This window comes from Gastrolobium bilobum, unplaced genomic scaffold (genome assembly GCF_033153095.1).
Source record: "Gastrolobium bilobum isolate Gb01-03AN ecotype WA unplaced genomic scaffold, APGP_CSIRO_Gbil_v1 utg896, whole genome shotgun sequence".
Lineage (NCBI taxonomy): Eukaryota > Viridiplantae > Streptophyta > Magnoliopsida > Fabales > Fabaceae > Gastrolobium > Gastrolobium bilobum.
This window is the reverse complement of record NW_026897193.1, coordinates 252,177-264,900: the sequence shown is the minus strand read 5'-3', so window position 1 is coordinate 264,900 and position 12,724 is coordinate 252,177. Positions and strand designations below refer to the sequence as shown.

General features: G+C 37.1%; 2 protein-coding genes across 4 annotated transcripts; one reads left to right on the top strand and one right to left on the bottom strand.

Annotated features, from left to right (window-relative positions):
* Window positions 1–225: 225 nt before the first annotated feature.
* Window positions 226–2,063, top strand: LOC133304836 (adenine/guanine permease AZG2). Its single transcript, XM_061504898.1, has one exon. The coding sequence runs from the start codon at window positions 238–240 to the stop codon at window positions 1,855–1,857; it is 1,620 nt and encodes a 539-aa protein (XP_061360882.1). The 5' UTR covers window positions 226–237; the 3' UTR covers window positions 1,858–2,063.
* A 1,100-nt stretch (window positions 2,064–3,163) lies between these two features.
* Window positions 3,164–6,221, bottom strand: LOC133304837 (B3 domain-containing protein Os01g0905400-like). Of its 3 annotated transcripts, none has more exons than XM_061504899.1 (7): window positions 5,959–6,221; window positions 4,896–5,733; window positions 4,564–4,662; window positions 4,384–4,455; window positions 4,132–4,209; window positions 3,861–3,988; window positions 3,164–3,526 (listed from the first exon to the last, which is right to left on the bottom strand). In XM_061504899.1, exons 1-7 carry the CDS (start codon window positions 6,076–6,078, stop codon window positions 3,278–3,280), a joined length of 1,584 nt encoding a protein of 527 aa, XP_061360883.1. In that variant the 5' UTR covers window positions 6,079–6,221; the 3' UTR covers window positions 3,164–3,277. The 3 variants fall into 3 exon arrangements, 2 of the variants coding, with proteins under 2 accessions (XP_061360883.1, XP_061360884.1); XR_009750675.1 differs by having other exon boundaries at window positions 3,393–3,526; window positions 3,861–4,025; XM_061504900.1 differs by lacking the exon at window positions 3,164–3,526 and having other exon boundaries at window positions 3,827–4,025.
* Window positions 6,222–12,724: the final 6,503 nt, after the last annotated feature.

Here is a 12,724-nt window from a genome sequence, read left to right as displayed (position 1 = left end):
ACTCCTATTTCCGTTCCGTTCCATACCATTCCATACGTTAACATCACTATATTCACTTCTTCATGATTCCCACTTCTGCCTTCTCCACATAAAAAAAAAAAAAACAATCTTGTATGGATTCTTTGTTCCCCTTTACTACATAATCATCATATCATAAACTTACAAGCGTTATACCAAGCTACCTATTCGATTCTCTCACTACACTCCAAAACACACACACACAGAGAGAGAGAAAAGATGGGAAGAGATTTGTGTGGAATGGAAGGTGGGTTTGTTTCAAGGTTGAAAAACTCATGGACCAAAATGGAGAAAGCCTTAAACGATGCAGTTTCAAAGAGCTTTGTTGGAAGATACTTCAAATTAGAAGCAAGGAAAACCTCCTTCACAACAGAACTACGTGCTGCCACTGCCACTTTTCTCACCATGGCTTACATCATCACTGTCAACGCCACCATCCTCACCGCCTCCGGAGGAACCTGCTCCGCCGCAGACTGCTCTGCTCCGGCGGGTCCAGACTGTGTGCTGAAGCCTAATGCTGGATATGAAAGTTGTCTTGCAAAGACAAAGAATGACTTGGTTGTAGCCACTGCTGTAACAGCCACGGTTTCATCCGTGGCTATGGGACTCTTAGCCAACCTTCCTTTAGGGTTGGCTCCAGGTATGGGACCCAATGCTTATTTAGCTTTTAACTTGGTTGGTTATCATGGAAGTGGGTCACTCTCATTCCAAACTGCACTTGCTGTGGTTTGTGTTGAAGGATGTGCTTTTCTTTTAGCTTCTGCTTTTGGCTTAAGGGGAAAGCTTGCTAAGCTCATACCTCATTCAGTTAGGCTTGCTTCTGCTGCTGGGATTGGGCTTTTCATTGCCTTTGTGGGCTTGCAAGCTAACCAGGGTGTTGGGCTTATTGGGCCTGATCCTTCCAATCTTGTCACCATCATGGCCTGCAAAAGCACTGACCCAGAAACTGGTGCATGCTTGGGTGGAAAATTGCAAAACCCAAAGTTCTGGCTTGGCCTTGTTGGTTTCCTTATTACAAGTTATGGATTAATGAAGAATGTCAAGGGTAGCATGATTTATGGCATTGTTTTTGTAACTCTTGTGTCTTGGTTTAGGCACACAGAGGTGACTTATTTCCCTGATACCCAACTTGGTGATGCAAATTACAACTATTTCAAGAAAGTGGTTGATTTTCACAAGATTAAATCCACTGCTGGGGTTCTTAGGTTCAGTGATTTTAACAGGAGAGAAGTTTGGGAGGCCTTGGCTACATTGTTCTATGTTGATGTGCTAGCCATAACTGGCACCATGTACACCATGGCAGAGATAGGTGGTTTTGTTGATGAAAAAGGGAATTTTGAAGGTGAATACATGGCTTACATGGTTGATGCAGCTGGCACCATTGTGGGTTCTGCTTTGGGTGTTACAACAACAGCAACATTTGTAGAATCATCAGCTGGGATGAGAGAGGGTGGTAGAACAGGATTAACGGCTGTGATCATTGGGTTATTCTTCTTTTTCTCATTGTTTTTCACTCCCTTATTGGCTAGTGTTCCTCCATGGGCTATAGGACCTTCACTAGTGCTTGTTGGGGTAATGATGATGAAGGTTGTGAAGGACATAGATTGGACCAACATAAAGGATGCAGTACCTGCTTTTGCTATAATGCTACTCATGCCTCTCACTTATTCCATAGCAAATGGGATTATTGGTGGGATTGGTCTCTACATTGCTCTTAGCCTCTTTGACTATGGTGCTAGCACCATAAATTGGTTAAGGAAGATGAGGAGAATGGTGATCAAGGAACAAAACCAAGTGTCTGCTACAGCAGGTGTTGAGTCAACAGTGGAAATGATATGAGATATTGTTGTGGAGTAATTAGAATTTTGGTTATCATTTATGAACTTATGGTATTAGTTTTAGAACTCCTTGTTTATAGATTTTAGATGCTATTTTATAGGTCGCTAGTTCAGAGACCTATATAATAGCATCTGTCGTCATCGTATATTTATTTTATTAGCATGATAGCAGCCTCCTGAGTTGGGAGGGTGGTTTGTATTTATTTAAGTTGGAGCATAAAAAAATTAACGATGGATTTCCGTCAATCTAACGATTATAATTTATTAGAATTAATAATTAAATAATAAATGTGATCCAATAAATTATAACCGTTAAATTGACAAAAATTAACGATTAAGATTTGGTAGTAACAAGTAGTAAAAAAAAAGTATAAGTATAACCTCTCTCTTATTTAATTATGTTATTAAAAAGTTTGGCATCTCAATTAATCAGTATTAAATCAAAGTATTTTAATGATTAAAAAAATTGCATAAAAGTGTTATAAAAATCATTTAACACCCTCAATGAATGACAATTAAATCTTTTTTAGCATATTATAGTATATTGATGGGCAATATATGCTGTCAATTTACATTTTGTTTTTTTTATTAAAACAAATAAAAAATAACAAGTATTTAAAATGAATTATGACTATATAATAGGAAGTTAAGGAGAGTGTAACAATTATAATTAAAAAAAAAATTACAACTTTATTCCTTTTATGTTTACCATCAAATCTTTAAATATATAATAGAATAAATTTTAAAATTCAATTTTTGAATCATAAATGAATAACTAATAACAATTTTAGAAAAACAAATTAGAGACCAAATCAAAAAAATAATACTAATATCCTTTATAACAACTTAGAACCATAGATATATTTGATCAGAAAGTCATAAACTCAGTCATGGTACAAGATCATACACTATCTCCTTTATAAAAACAATATTTATTAACTTACTCTTTGGCCACAGTCATGGTCATGGCATAAGACCACGTACTGTAAGGTTTGAAATCTTTTGTACCCGATGCATTCTTCTCATCCAAATAAAGACTAATAAAATTGAGAATTTGAATCCATATTACAATCATCTCTATTCAATGGCAGACTAGCACTACAAGGAAAATTGTGAATGACGTTAATCAAGGATCCTTAATCGGATCCTTGATTTGAGAGGATTTGATGCCGATGGAAATAATGCAGCTAGTTCAATCAGAAACCAGAAATCCATAAACGTTATTTACTGATTGATTCAACTACATTGAAACAAAACAAAATAATATTAATGAGATTTAAGAATAGAAACTCAGGTTTTCATTCATACGAAGCTATTGTAGCATCCGAGTCTAGAATGTAAACTAGTATTTTCTACTTGTGCACATGATGGTGTACTTACACCAAAAGAAAACCCAAACATTGCACATGCCTCTACTTACATTACTTGTGGACTATATCTACGGCAACGATATGTTCAGACTCGTTCTCAACCCCAAAAATACACATATCTTCTGGTTGAATATTATTTGCTTTGCAAAAATGTAACCATCCTTTTGTCAGTATTTTGAACAATGGTTGTTCATGGTAAAGGACCGGCCACAATCTCCTCAGTGGATCACGAAGGAACACCACCATCCTGTCTATTTGTACTCTTCCCCTGCGAGACAAAGGCAAGCGTGCTGGCAATTTCTGCAGTAAATACAAGTTCAAATGGTCAAAAACCCAAATAGAAGAATGAGCAACAGCATATAAAAACGGGTGTCCCACAAAAAGTGATAAACTTAATGAGAAGTAAAATTTGGCATTCTGTCATTTGGGAAATTACAAGCATTCAAAAAACAAATTGTCTCTAGGCAAGTGTGTAGCTATCCACAAAGGAAACTCATATTTCTTCCTATCTTGAGAAACTGTAACCATAATCTCAGCTCCCACAGTCCTAGTTTGTTAGGCAAAATCAATTTATAGCATAAACTATATAACAATGCATAAACACAAGCTCAAACGGGGCTTGTTAATATCGTACAAGACAATCACTGTCAGCCGGCACCACACAAGAGAAAGTGGTTGCTGTTTTGAAGTGACTCCCATTATCTTGATTAAACGTGTGAGAACTGGGATCGCACTCTTCCTTTATAACCTTTGGCAACCCTCCTACAATCGCACGAAAGATTTATCCATGAGACAGAATCTGGTAATGTACATAAAATGAGACAGAGACGTGCATGACAAACAAATAATGAGATCGAAATTGAGTAAGTGTTGTATGTGTGTGTGTGCTGGGGGGGATTCAACACCTGTTGCTCCCAATTCATCCTTGTTATTGTACACATCGGAAGTCACAAGCTCTTTCTTAATCTTTTTAGATAGTTCACCTGTAATCATAATAGTTAATTGATTAATTCTGGTAAATCAAGGAGCTCCTTTGAGAAAATACATATAAACTGGAACCTGTTAATTTACATTACTGCAAACAAGAGCAGGAACTCAAATAATGAGATTTAAAGTGAGTAACAAATTTCAAACAGAAGTGGTGGAAAAGAAAATACCTTTTGCAATCAATTTATCCTTGAAACTACACAATGTGGGAGTCATTTCCACAGGCACTTTCTTCATTTCACCTGTAATCATAATAATTGATTGATTGATTCAGGTATATGTATATCAAGGGGGCTCCTCCGAGAAAATATATATAAACTGAGAAAACACATCATTGTGAATATGAGCACCTAAGTGATTTGAGATCCCATCGAACATCTGTTTAGTGTTTTGAAAACCACCAATATGCAAAGCATGTTTCTTTTTTGATATCGCTGCCTGTTCACTTTCTGGAAATGAACCAATAAAAATAAAAAATAAAAAACCAAAGTAGGAAATCATTACACATATTACAAGAAATAAACCTAGAAGCCTGAATTGTACACACAAAAAAAACCTAGAAGCCTGAAGCCCTATAAATGTGTGAAACAAACTAAGTTAGCTGTAGAGTGTTTATCTGATCGCTTAACAAATTAAAAAGTCACTGGAAATGAAAACAAAGCTACTCTGTTAACTGTAGTACCTAAGCCCTCGGCAAAATGGCACTCCTGAACTTTCCTCTTGGACATAATGGATTTGTTCTCTCTGTTTTCATCAGGTTTTAAGGTAGAAGACTTGTCATATGTGCTTTTATCTGTCTCTCCAAGAGAATTATTTCTTCCAGAAATTTCAAATTCAGATGCATCTGAGGTACCTCCTGTACCCAATACCCCTTCAAAGATAGGATCTTTATTATTACATTTGGTTGCATCATTTTGATATATATGGGATCCATTAACTACATGAGAACCAGTTGTAATTTTCACAGTCCCATCAACACCACAGGTATGGTCATCTCTTTTTTTGTCTTCAAATTCTCTGTTTGTCATGTGACTTGGGTCTTCAAAGTGTTCTGATATGCGCACAGATTGGGCCCTTCCATTATTACCATCATATTTCGAAATATTCTCTCTGTTATTTCTTGTTCCTCCTATATCATCCTCCCCCTTGTGCTGGCTTTTCATTTTTGGCACATCCTGCTTGGAGAAAACTGAGGAATTTGGGTCTTGTCTAACAAACTTCCCACCTTTGTCCCTACTTCGTTTCTTCTGATTTCTTTTTGTAGAAAAATCAAGCCTTTCACACCCAGAATTATCATAGATCTTGACATCAAAGTGCAATTCATTAATATAATTGAATACCAGAAAATATCCAATTTTAAGGCCATGATCCACTGAAAAAACATTCCATCCTTCCCCAAAAGCAAAAGAACCATCAACATTTGATACCGTAACATTCCATTGTTGCCCACTTGAATCCTTGAGAATGATTTTCTTATTAACCAAGGGTGATACAGTAGAACTAAACTTCGGAGGTATATACTGCAGTTTCAAAATAAGTTCACAAATATAAAAAAGATCAAAACCAATGGTCAATATATAAAGATAAATTCACTTGTATATTGTTACAGAATCAGAAATTATTAATTAAAAATTAGCATTAACTGTTAAACTAACACCAAAACTAAAATGAGTATCTCATTGATACCCAAATAAAATAAAATAAAAATAAAGTATTTCACATATTATAAGTGGTTATTATCATACCAAAACTCTGAAATAGTCGTCATCAGCCATGACCTTGAAGAAAGAGGTAGGAGAGGGTTTCGCTGTTCCGTGAAACAATAGACAGTTCTGTGTGCACGTCGCTTGTACATTGCGACCCATCTCTTCTCAGTTAATGATCCAAATTCTGTATTTGACAACACAGAAATGTTTTAAGCGATAAACGGAAAAAAACCCCAACTTTTATCGGTTAAAAAAAATCAAAGCATGCGACCAAAGACTGTGTCGTCTGTGACCCTATGACGCCTTTGGTTCTCTGTTGGTCTGACCATGATTTTGGGACGGTACGTGTTTCCTACTTTTGTATATTAGGAGAAGGGGTGTTAACGGGCCGGACCGAGCCGAGCTTTGATCTTAACGGGTCAAGTCTGTATTTAAACGTGTCCGACTGGCCTTAGCCTGTTACCGGTTACGAATATAATATTGGCCTGTGGCCTGGTTTATTTACAAAAAATAAAAGCCTCTGTGAAGCCTGTTTTAGCCTTTTAACATGTTAAAGAATAAAAATAATATAACAGAATTCCACAAAAAATCAATTTCCAGATAGAAACCTTAGCTTCCAATTTGCAGCAATAATTTACAAAGTCTACAATAAATAAAAAAATTAAAGTGAGAGAAGGTAGATAACATATTATCTTAGCCCATTATAAAAAAAGTGCCAACAAAAATAATAAAAAAAAAATTGACACAAACGAGCAGTGCACAGTGGAACGAATGAGTTTTTGTGGGTTTGTTTGTGTGAAGGAGGATGAAGGATAATATAGAACAGCACTAGTAATTCCATAAATATACATAAATTCAATATATATTCAAATAGCATAATATTGAACAAAATCATTCAAAAAGTCTATTAAACCAATAAAATAGGGTGAAATAAATTGATGAGAGAAAGTTATTACAAGTAGTATAAAAAGCATAAATAAATATTTATATACTAGGCTAGCCTGGGAGGCCCTAAGGCCGAGCTTCTGAATTAGAGCCTGAGGCCTTTTTATTAAACGAGCTTTTATACAAGTCCAAGACTGATTCCAACACGAGCTTTTATTTACCATGGATCAGTGTTTGTACCCTTTTTTTTTAATATAGTGTTTATATTTTAAAAGATATATAATTATGTCATTTTATTTAAAAGTATTATATTTTATATTAGAGTAAATATCCTTTTTGCCTCAGCAAATTTCACGATGCTCGTTTTAGTCCCTAGCAAATAAAAAGGTCCATTGTAGTCCCTAAGGAATTCAAAATGGACCCTTTTAGTTGAAATCGTGATCCTTCACAAATTCAAAAAAGACCCATATTAGTCCCTAAAAGGACTAAAATGGGTCCATTTTGAATTTCTTAGGGACCACGATGAGCCTTTTTATTTGCTAGGGACTAAAGCAGGCATCGTGAAATTTGCTGAGGACCAAAAAGGGTATTTACTCTTTATATTAAAAGAAACAAAAATTATGGTGAGAAAAAATATAATTTTTTTAAATTTAAATATTAAATGAAAATGTTAATTTTAACTAAAATGACTATCCTTTAAAAGGATAAATATTTTTTCCTTACCAATATTATTTAAAAATAATAATAATAATTTTACTCAAATAAATTAAATTAAACTCTCAAAAAGACTTTCATTTTTTTTTAAATTATCACTTTACCCCTTTCTTAAATTATATATCAATTTTATTTTATTTCCAAAATTATATATCAATATGCTCTTGTTTGACTATTGTTGACCGATAATAACTAGTTTAGTTACTTCAATAACTGTTGGCAAAGGCTTATAAGAGAGGAAATCTTTTTATTCCATTTTTTATCATTTTCTCCCACTTATTTTTCATCTTTCTTCCAACCCAATTATTAACTTTCACCCCATTATTTCTAGGGAAAATATTTTCTCATGTTGCATGAGAATTCAATTCTCATGTCTGTGACCCTTCGATTTGCATGCAAAACTTTTCTTTTCTTTTTATCTTTTTAATAAATGTGGAGTCCACTACTAGTCGAGTCATAATATGATAATTCAATTCTCATGGAATATGAGAAAATCAAACCCCTTATTTCTAAGCTTATATCATTATCGAATCATTGTCATTACCCTTAAATCTTTGAAATTTTATGCAAAAATTTGAACTAATCTCTAAATTCTAATATGTTGCAAAGAAAAACTCAAGTTCCCAAATATATATTGCAATTGTCTACTACAATAGTAGGCACTTTCAAGGTCTTAATGGTCAAAATTTTGAAGGGCAAGTAAAAGCAATGCAAATCAAATGCAACACTACATACAACCATCTCAAGAGGATAATTCAGCAAAAATTGGGGCTCCAAGGTAATCAATGTGTTTCTCGCTTGATAGCTAGATATTAGACTTCTAATAAGTGCTACATTGGTAATGATATCAATGCCGATGAGGATGTGAATCGTATGATCGATGCATATCTTGGCAAGAATGGGCAAATTTTTATTCAGATATATGTTGTTGTTGATTCATATATAAGGCTCATTTAATATAAAGCCCAATAAGAGACAATAAAAATAAAGATAACAATATAATCAAAGGAGAGTATCAATTCAAGATACTAATCCTAATACGACATCATCAAATTTGGGCTTGGGCTTATAGAAGATGCACAAAATGTCCAAAATTCACAGGTAAATAATAAGAGGTAAAGCCTACATGTATGATTATTCTCTTTTTATTTACTGTTATGTTGTCATTGTGCTCCCACATCAGTTATTATTTGTGCACAATGATCTGATATACTCAAGCACCTAGATCCAAGATAAACTCACTAATCTTTTTGGCTAGACATATATATACTCAAGATAGAACATACGCTGAAGTTGACTATGATCAGCCATATATTTTTACTCGTTTTTTAGATCAAATAAATATAATAATATTTTTTTTTAATATAATGGAAATGAAAAACGAGAATTACAATCTGTAGAGCCTTGGGCAAGAAGTGCCCATGGAATCTCTACCTAAGAAAATCATACAACCAACCGGAGGTTCGGTGAATAAGTGAACATCCCAATCACCAAAATGATGGGCATAAGAGTCTAACCAATCCGCTAGCATGTTACCCTCTCTAAAAGTATGAGTTACAACAACATTCCAATCATCTTGCAAGAGGTTTTGAATTCTACTAACAGTGCCAGCAAAGGGGTGTGAACAATGGCAACCTTTGTTTATCAAGTTAACCGCAACCAGTGGGTCTCCTTCCACCCATATGTTTCTGCAACCTGTGTTTTTAGCTTGATGAACTCCTTCCAGGAAACCTCTAAGTTCAGCAGTAAGAGAGTTGCCATGCCCAAGTCTGCCACAGAAGCCCAAGACCCATCTTCCAGCATCATCCCTTATTACTCCTCCAAAGCTAGAGTGTAGACCATTATTGGTACATGACCTGTCGACATTCACTTTTAGCCAGCCATTGCTTGGGTGTAACCATTTGACCTCCTTGAGAGTCTTTTTCCCCTGAGAGAGGCCACCAGCCAAGAGGAGTTGTTGGGCAGTGATGACATTTCCAACATAGTTCTTAATTGACAGAGTTGTTTCCCTTAAATTAGGACTACAACCATTAAAAATGAGCTCATTTCTCCACTTCCAGATAAACTAGCAAGCAACACCAAAGTAAGGGAATAAAACTTGTCAACATGTGATGACGTGATCAGCGGAAGATTATCCTTCAGCCACGATTGGAGAGGGTGGACGAAGAAGCTAGGGTTACGAGGGTGGGAAGACAAGCTTGACCACACTGATTTGGCCCAATAGCAGTCTCTCAGTACATGCAAAACGCTTTCGACATGTAACTGGCATCTGGGACAAGAATCTGAAGTAGCCAACTTGCGTTCTACCCTTCTCAAATTTGTTAGGAGGGTCTCATTTTTAACTTGCCAGAGAAAGAATCTAATACGGTTAGGGCCATGCCACTTCCAAACCACTTCCCAGTCATGATCCACTTGGCCAGGGAAATCAGATTGGATGAGGTCATATACGGATTTAACAGAACAGAGATGGTCATTAGAGCTGTTCCATATTACCTTATCCAAACCATCAAAGGCCGAAGGAGGAAGAACATTGGCAAGTTTTTGGCAAGCATGAGTGGATAGCACATTAGAGATATAGTTCCAGTCCCAATGCCTTTGGTCATTCACCAAATCACTAACAATCAAAGACTGGTTTACGGTGGGAATAGTCATGGTGCAGTGAGTGATCAGAGTATCACAATTGGGAACCCAGTTGTCAACCCAGAAGCTAGTATTCTTTCCATCTCCAAATTGAATCCTGGAGACAGCTATTATCAGATGCCAGGACTTACGAATCCCTTTCCACAGAGGTGAAGAGTTCTTTTGTTGAAAAGGTTGTGGCATCCACTCATCCCCCAAACAGTACTTGTTTCTTAGCACCCTAACCCAAAGGGAATCTCTCTGCGAAAGGATACCATGCCCCAACTTGACAATGAAAGGGGTACTCAACTCACGAACACGTTTGATACCCTGCCCCCCCCTCGAGCTCTTGTAGCGACAAACGTTGTTCCATGCAGTTCCATGGAGGCGTATATTCTCTGAAGTAGAACCCCAAATAAAATCGCGTAGCTTCTTCTCGATCTCGGCACAAGTCTTAGCAGTAAGGATGCAAGTCTGCGTAGAGTAAATGAGAATGGTGGCAAGAACAGATTGGGCCAGAGTTGTGCGGTCAGCCAAGGAAAGGGTCGTCTTCTTCCAACTGCTGAGTTTGCTATCTATTCTTTGAAGAATGTAACTGAAGGTCGTTGGGGTAACTCTACTGTGCAATAAGGGGATCCCCAAGTATTTCCCTAGGTCAGCAGTCCTAGAGAAACCCATGGTGCTAGTAATTTCCTCTTCCCTGGAGTTATGGACATTCTTGGAGAAGAATACTCTTGATTTCTCCTTGTTGACCTTCTGACCAGATGTCTTGCAGAAACAATGAAGGACCTGAGAGATGATATATGCTTGTTCCATGCTTGCTTATGCAAAGAGAAACAAGTCGTATGCGAAGAAAAAGTGAGACAGTTGAGGTCCACCTCTCCTAAGGACAATGGGTTTCCATTTTCCTGTGGTCGCTACCTCAGCAATAAGGTGAGCCAGCCTCTCGATACACAACACAAATAGATACAGGGACAGAGGGCCTCCCTGCCTAATGCCTCTGGATGGTTGGAAATCTGAAGTGTGGCTCCCATTCCATAAGACATTGAAAGAGGCTGAAGATATGCACTCTATGATGAGTTCGACTTACTTTACAGGAAGACGAGTTTCTATCAAGGTTTGTTTAAGAAAACCCTAATCCACTCTATAATAGGCCTTTTCCAAATCGATCTTTATGGCCATCCACCCCTTTTTTTCCTTTTTTGCAGCGCATAGTATGCATCACTTCCTGGGCATTGACGATATTATCTTAACAGTTCCTGCCCTTGATAAAGTTGCATTGATTAGGCATAACCAGGCCATTCATATGAGGTCTAAGTCTAAGCGCCAAAATCTTCGAGACCGTCTTGTAAATAACGTTACAAAGACTTATTGGTCTGAACTTTTTCAGCGTGTCTGAATTAGCCACTTTAGGGATGAGGCACAGGAGGGTTCTGTTCACCTCTTTGATTTTTTGGGGCATACTGAACACTTCTTTGATGAACCGACAAACACTACCTTTGATGATCTCCCACTGAGACTGGAAGAAAAGGGCATGTAAACCGTCAACTCCAGGGGCTTTTAGAGGTTGCATGCTGAAAATTGTCTCACGGATTTCCAAATCCGAGTGATCCCTGTGGAGGATATTAAAGGATCTACTAGGACAAATGGGAAAGCAACCTGACAGAGGATAAAAGGAAGGCATGGTTGCCTCTTTTGTGTAAAGCTTCGTAAAGAATTACACTGCCATAAGTTTTAACTCTTCTGGATCCGAAATCCACAACCCTTGATCATCTTGGAGAACCTGAATTCTGTTTTGCCTGCGTCTCACCATCGTATTTGCATGGTAAAATTTTGTGTTGCTGTCACCGTAAGCCAGCCAATCGCAGCGGGATTTTTGGAACCAGTTCAACTCTTCTTGCACATAAATTGTTTGTAGCTCCTGCCAAAGATCATGTTGTAATCTTTCGAGGCCCAAATTGTGACCTTCACTGAGACTCCTTTCAACTCCCAGGATACGAGCATGAATCCTGTATTTCTGTTGAAGGTGTTCCTTAAATACATTTTTGTGCCATTTGGTTGCTTCCACTTCAAACCGTTTACTGCTGGGTCCAGTTCGAATTCTGTTGCAAGCTATCCTCTACAATCGTTTTGAAGTCTGTTCTAGTCAACCAAGAAGCAAGGAACCTAAAAGATGGGTTGCCATCACGCCTGTTGGGTAAGTTCCCTTCTCTGACCAGGATGGGCCTATGGTCCGAACTGAAGAAAGGTAGGTGGTACACTGAGGCGTTGGGTATCATCAGAAGGCGTTGCAAATTGACCACAACTCGGTCAAGTCTTTCCATAAGGTTACCCACGTTTCCATGTAAAGCTAGGAGCTAGGTGACCGAGACCCTCAAGATTACAGCACTGGAGACATTCTTTAAACTCTCTGATGCTGCCTTGATTGGGCGGTTGACCCCTCATCTTCTCATCATCCCGAACACTACAAAAAAAGCGGTCTTTAGGTACATGTGTTTTGCCACATTTAATAAAATCATTATAAAATTACAAAAATATCTTTAAGTTTACTTATTTTTTTTAACTTCTCAAACTACCTACATAAAAT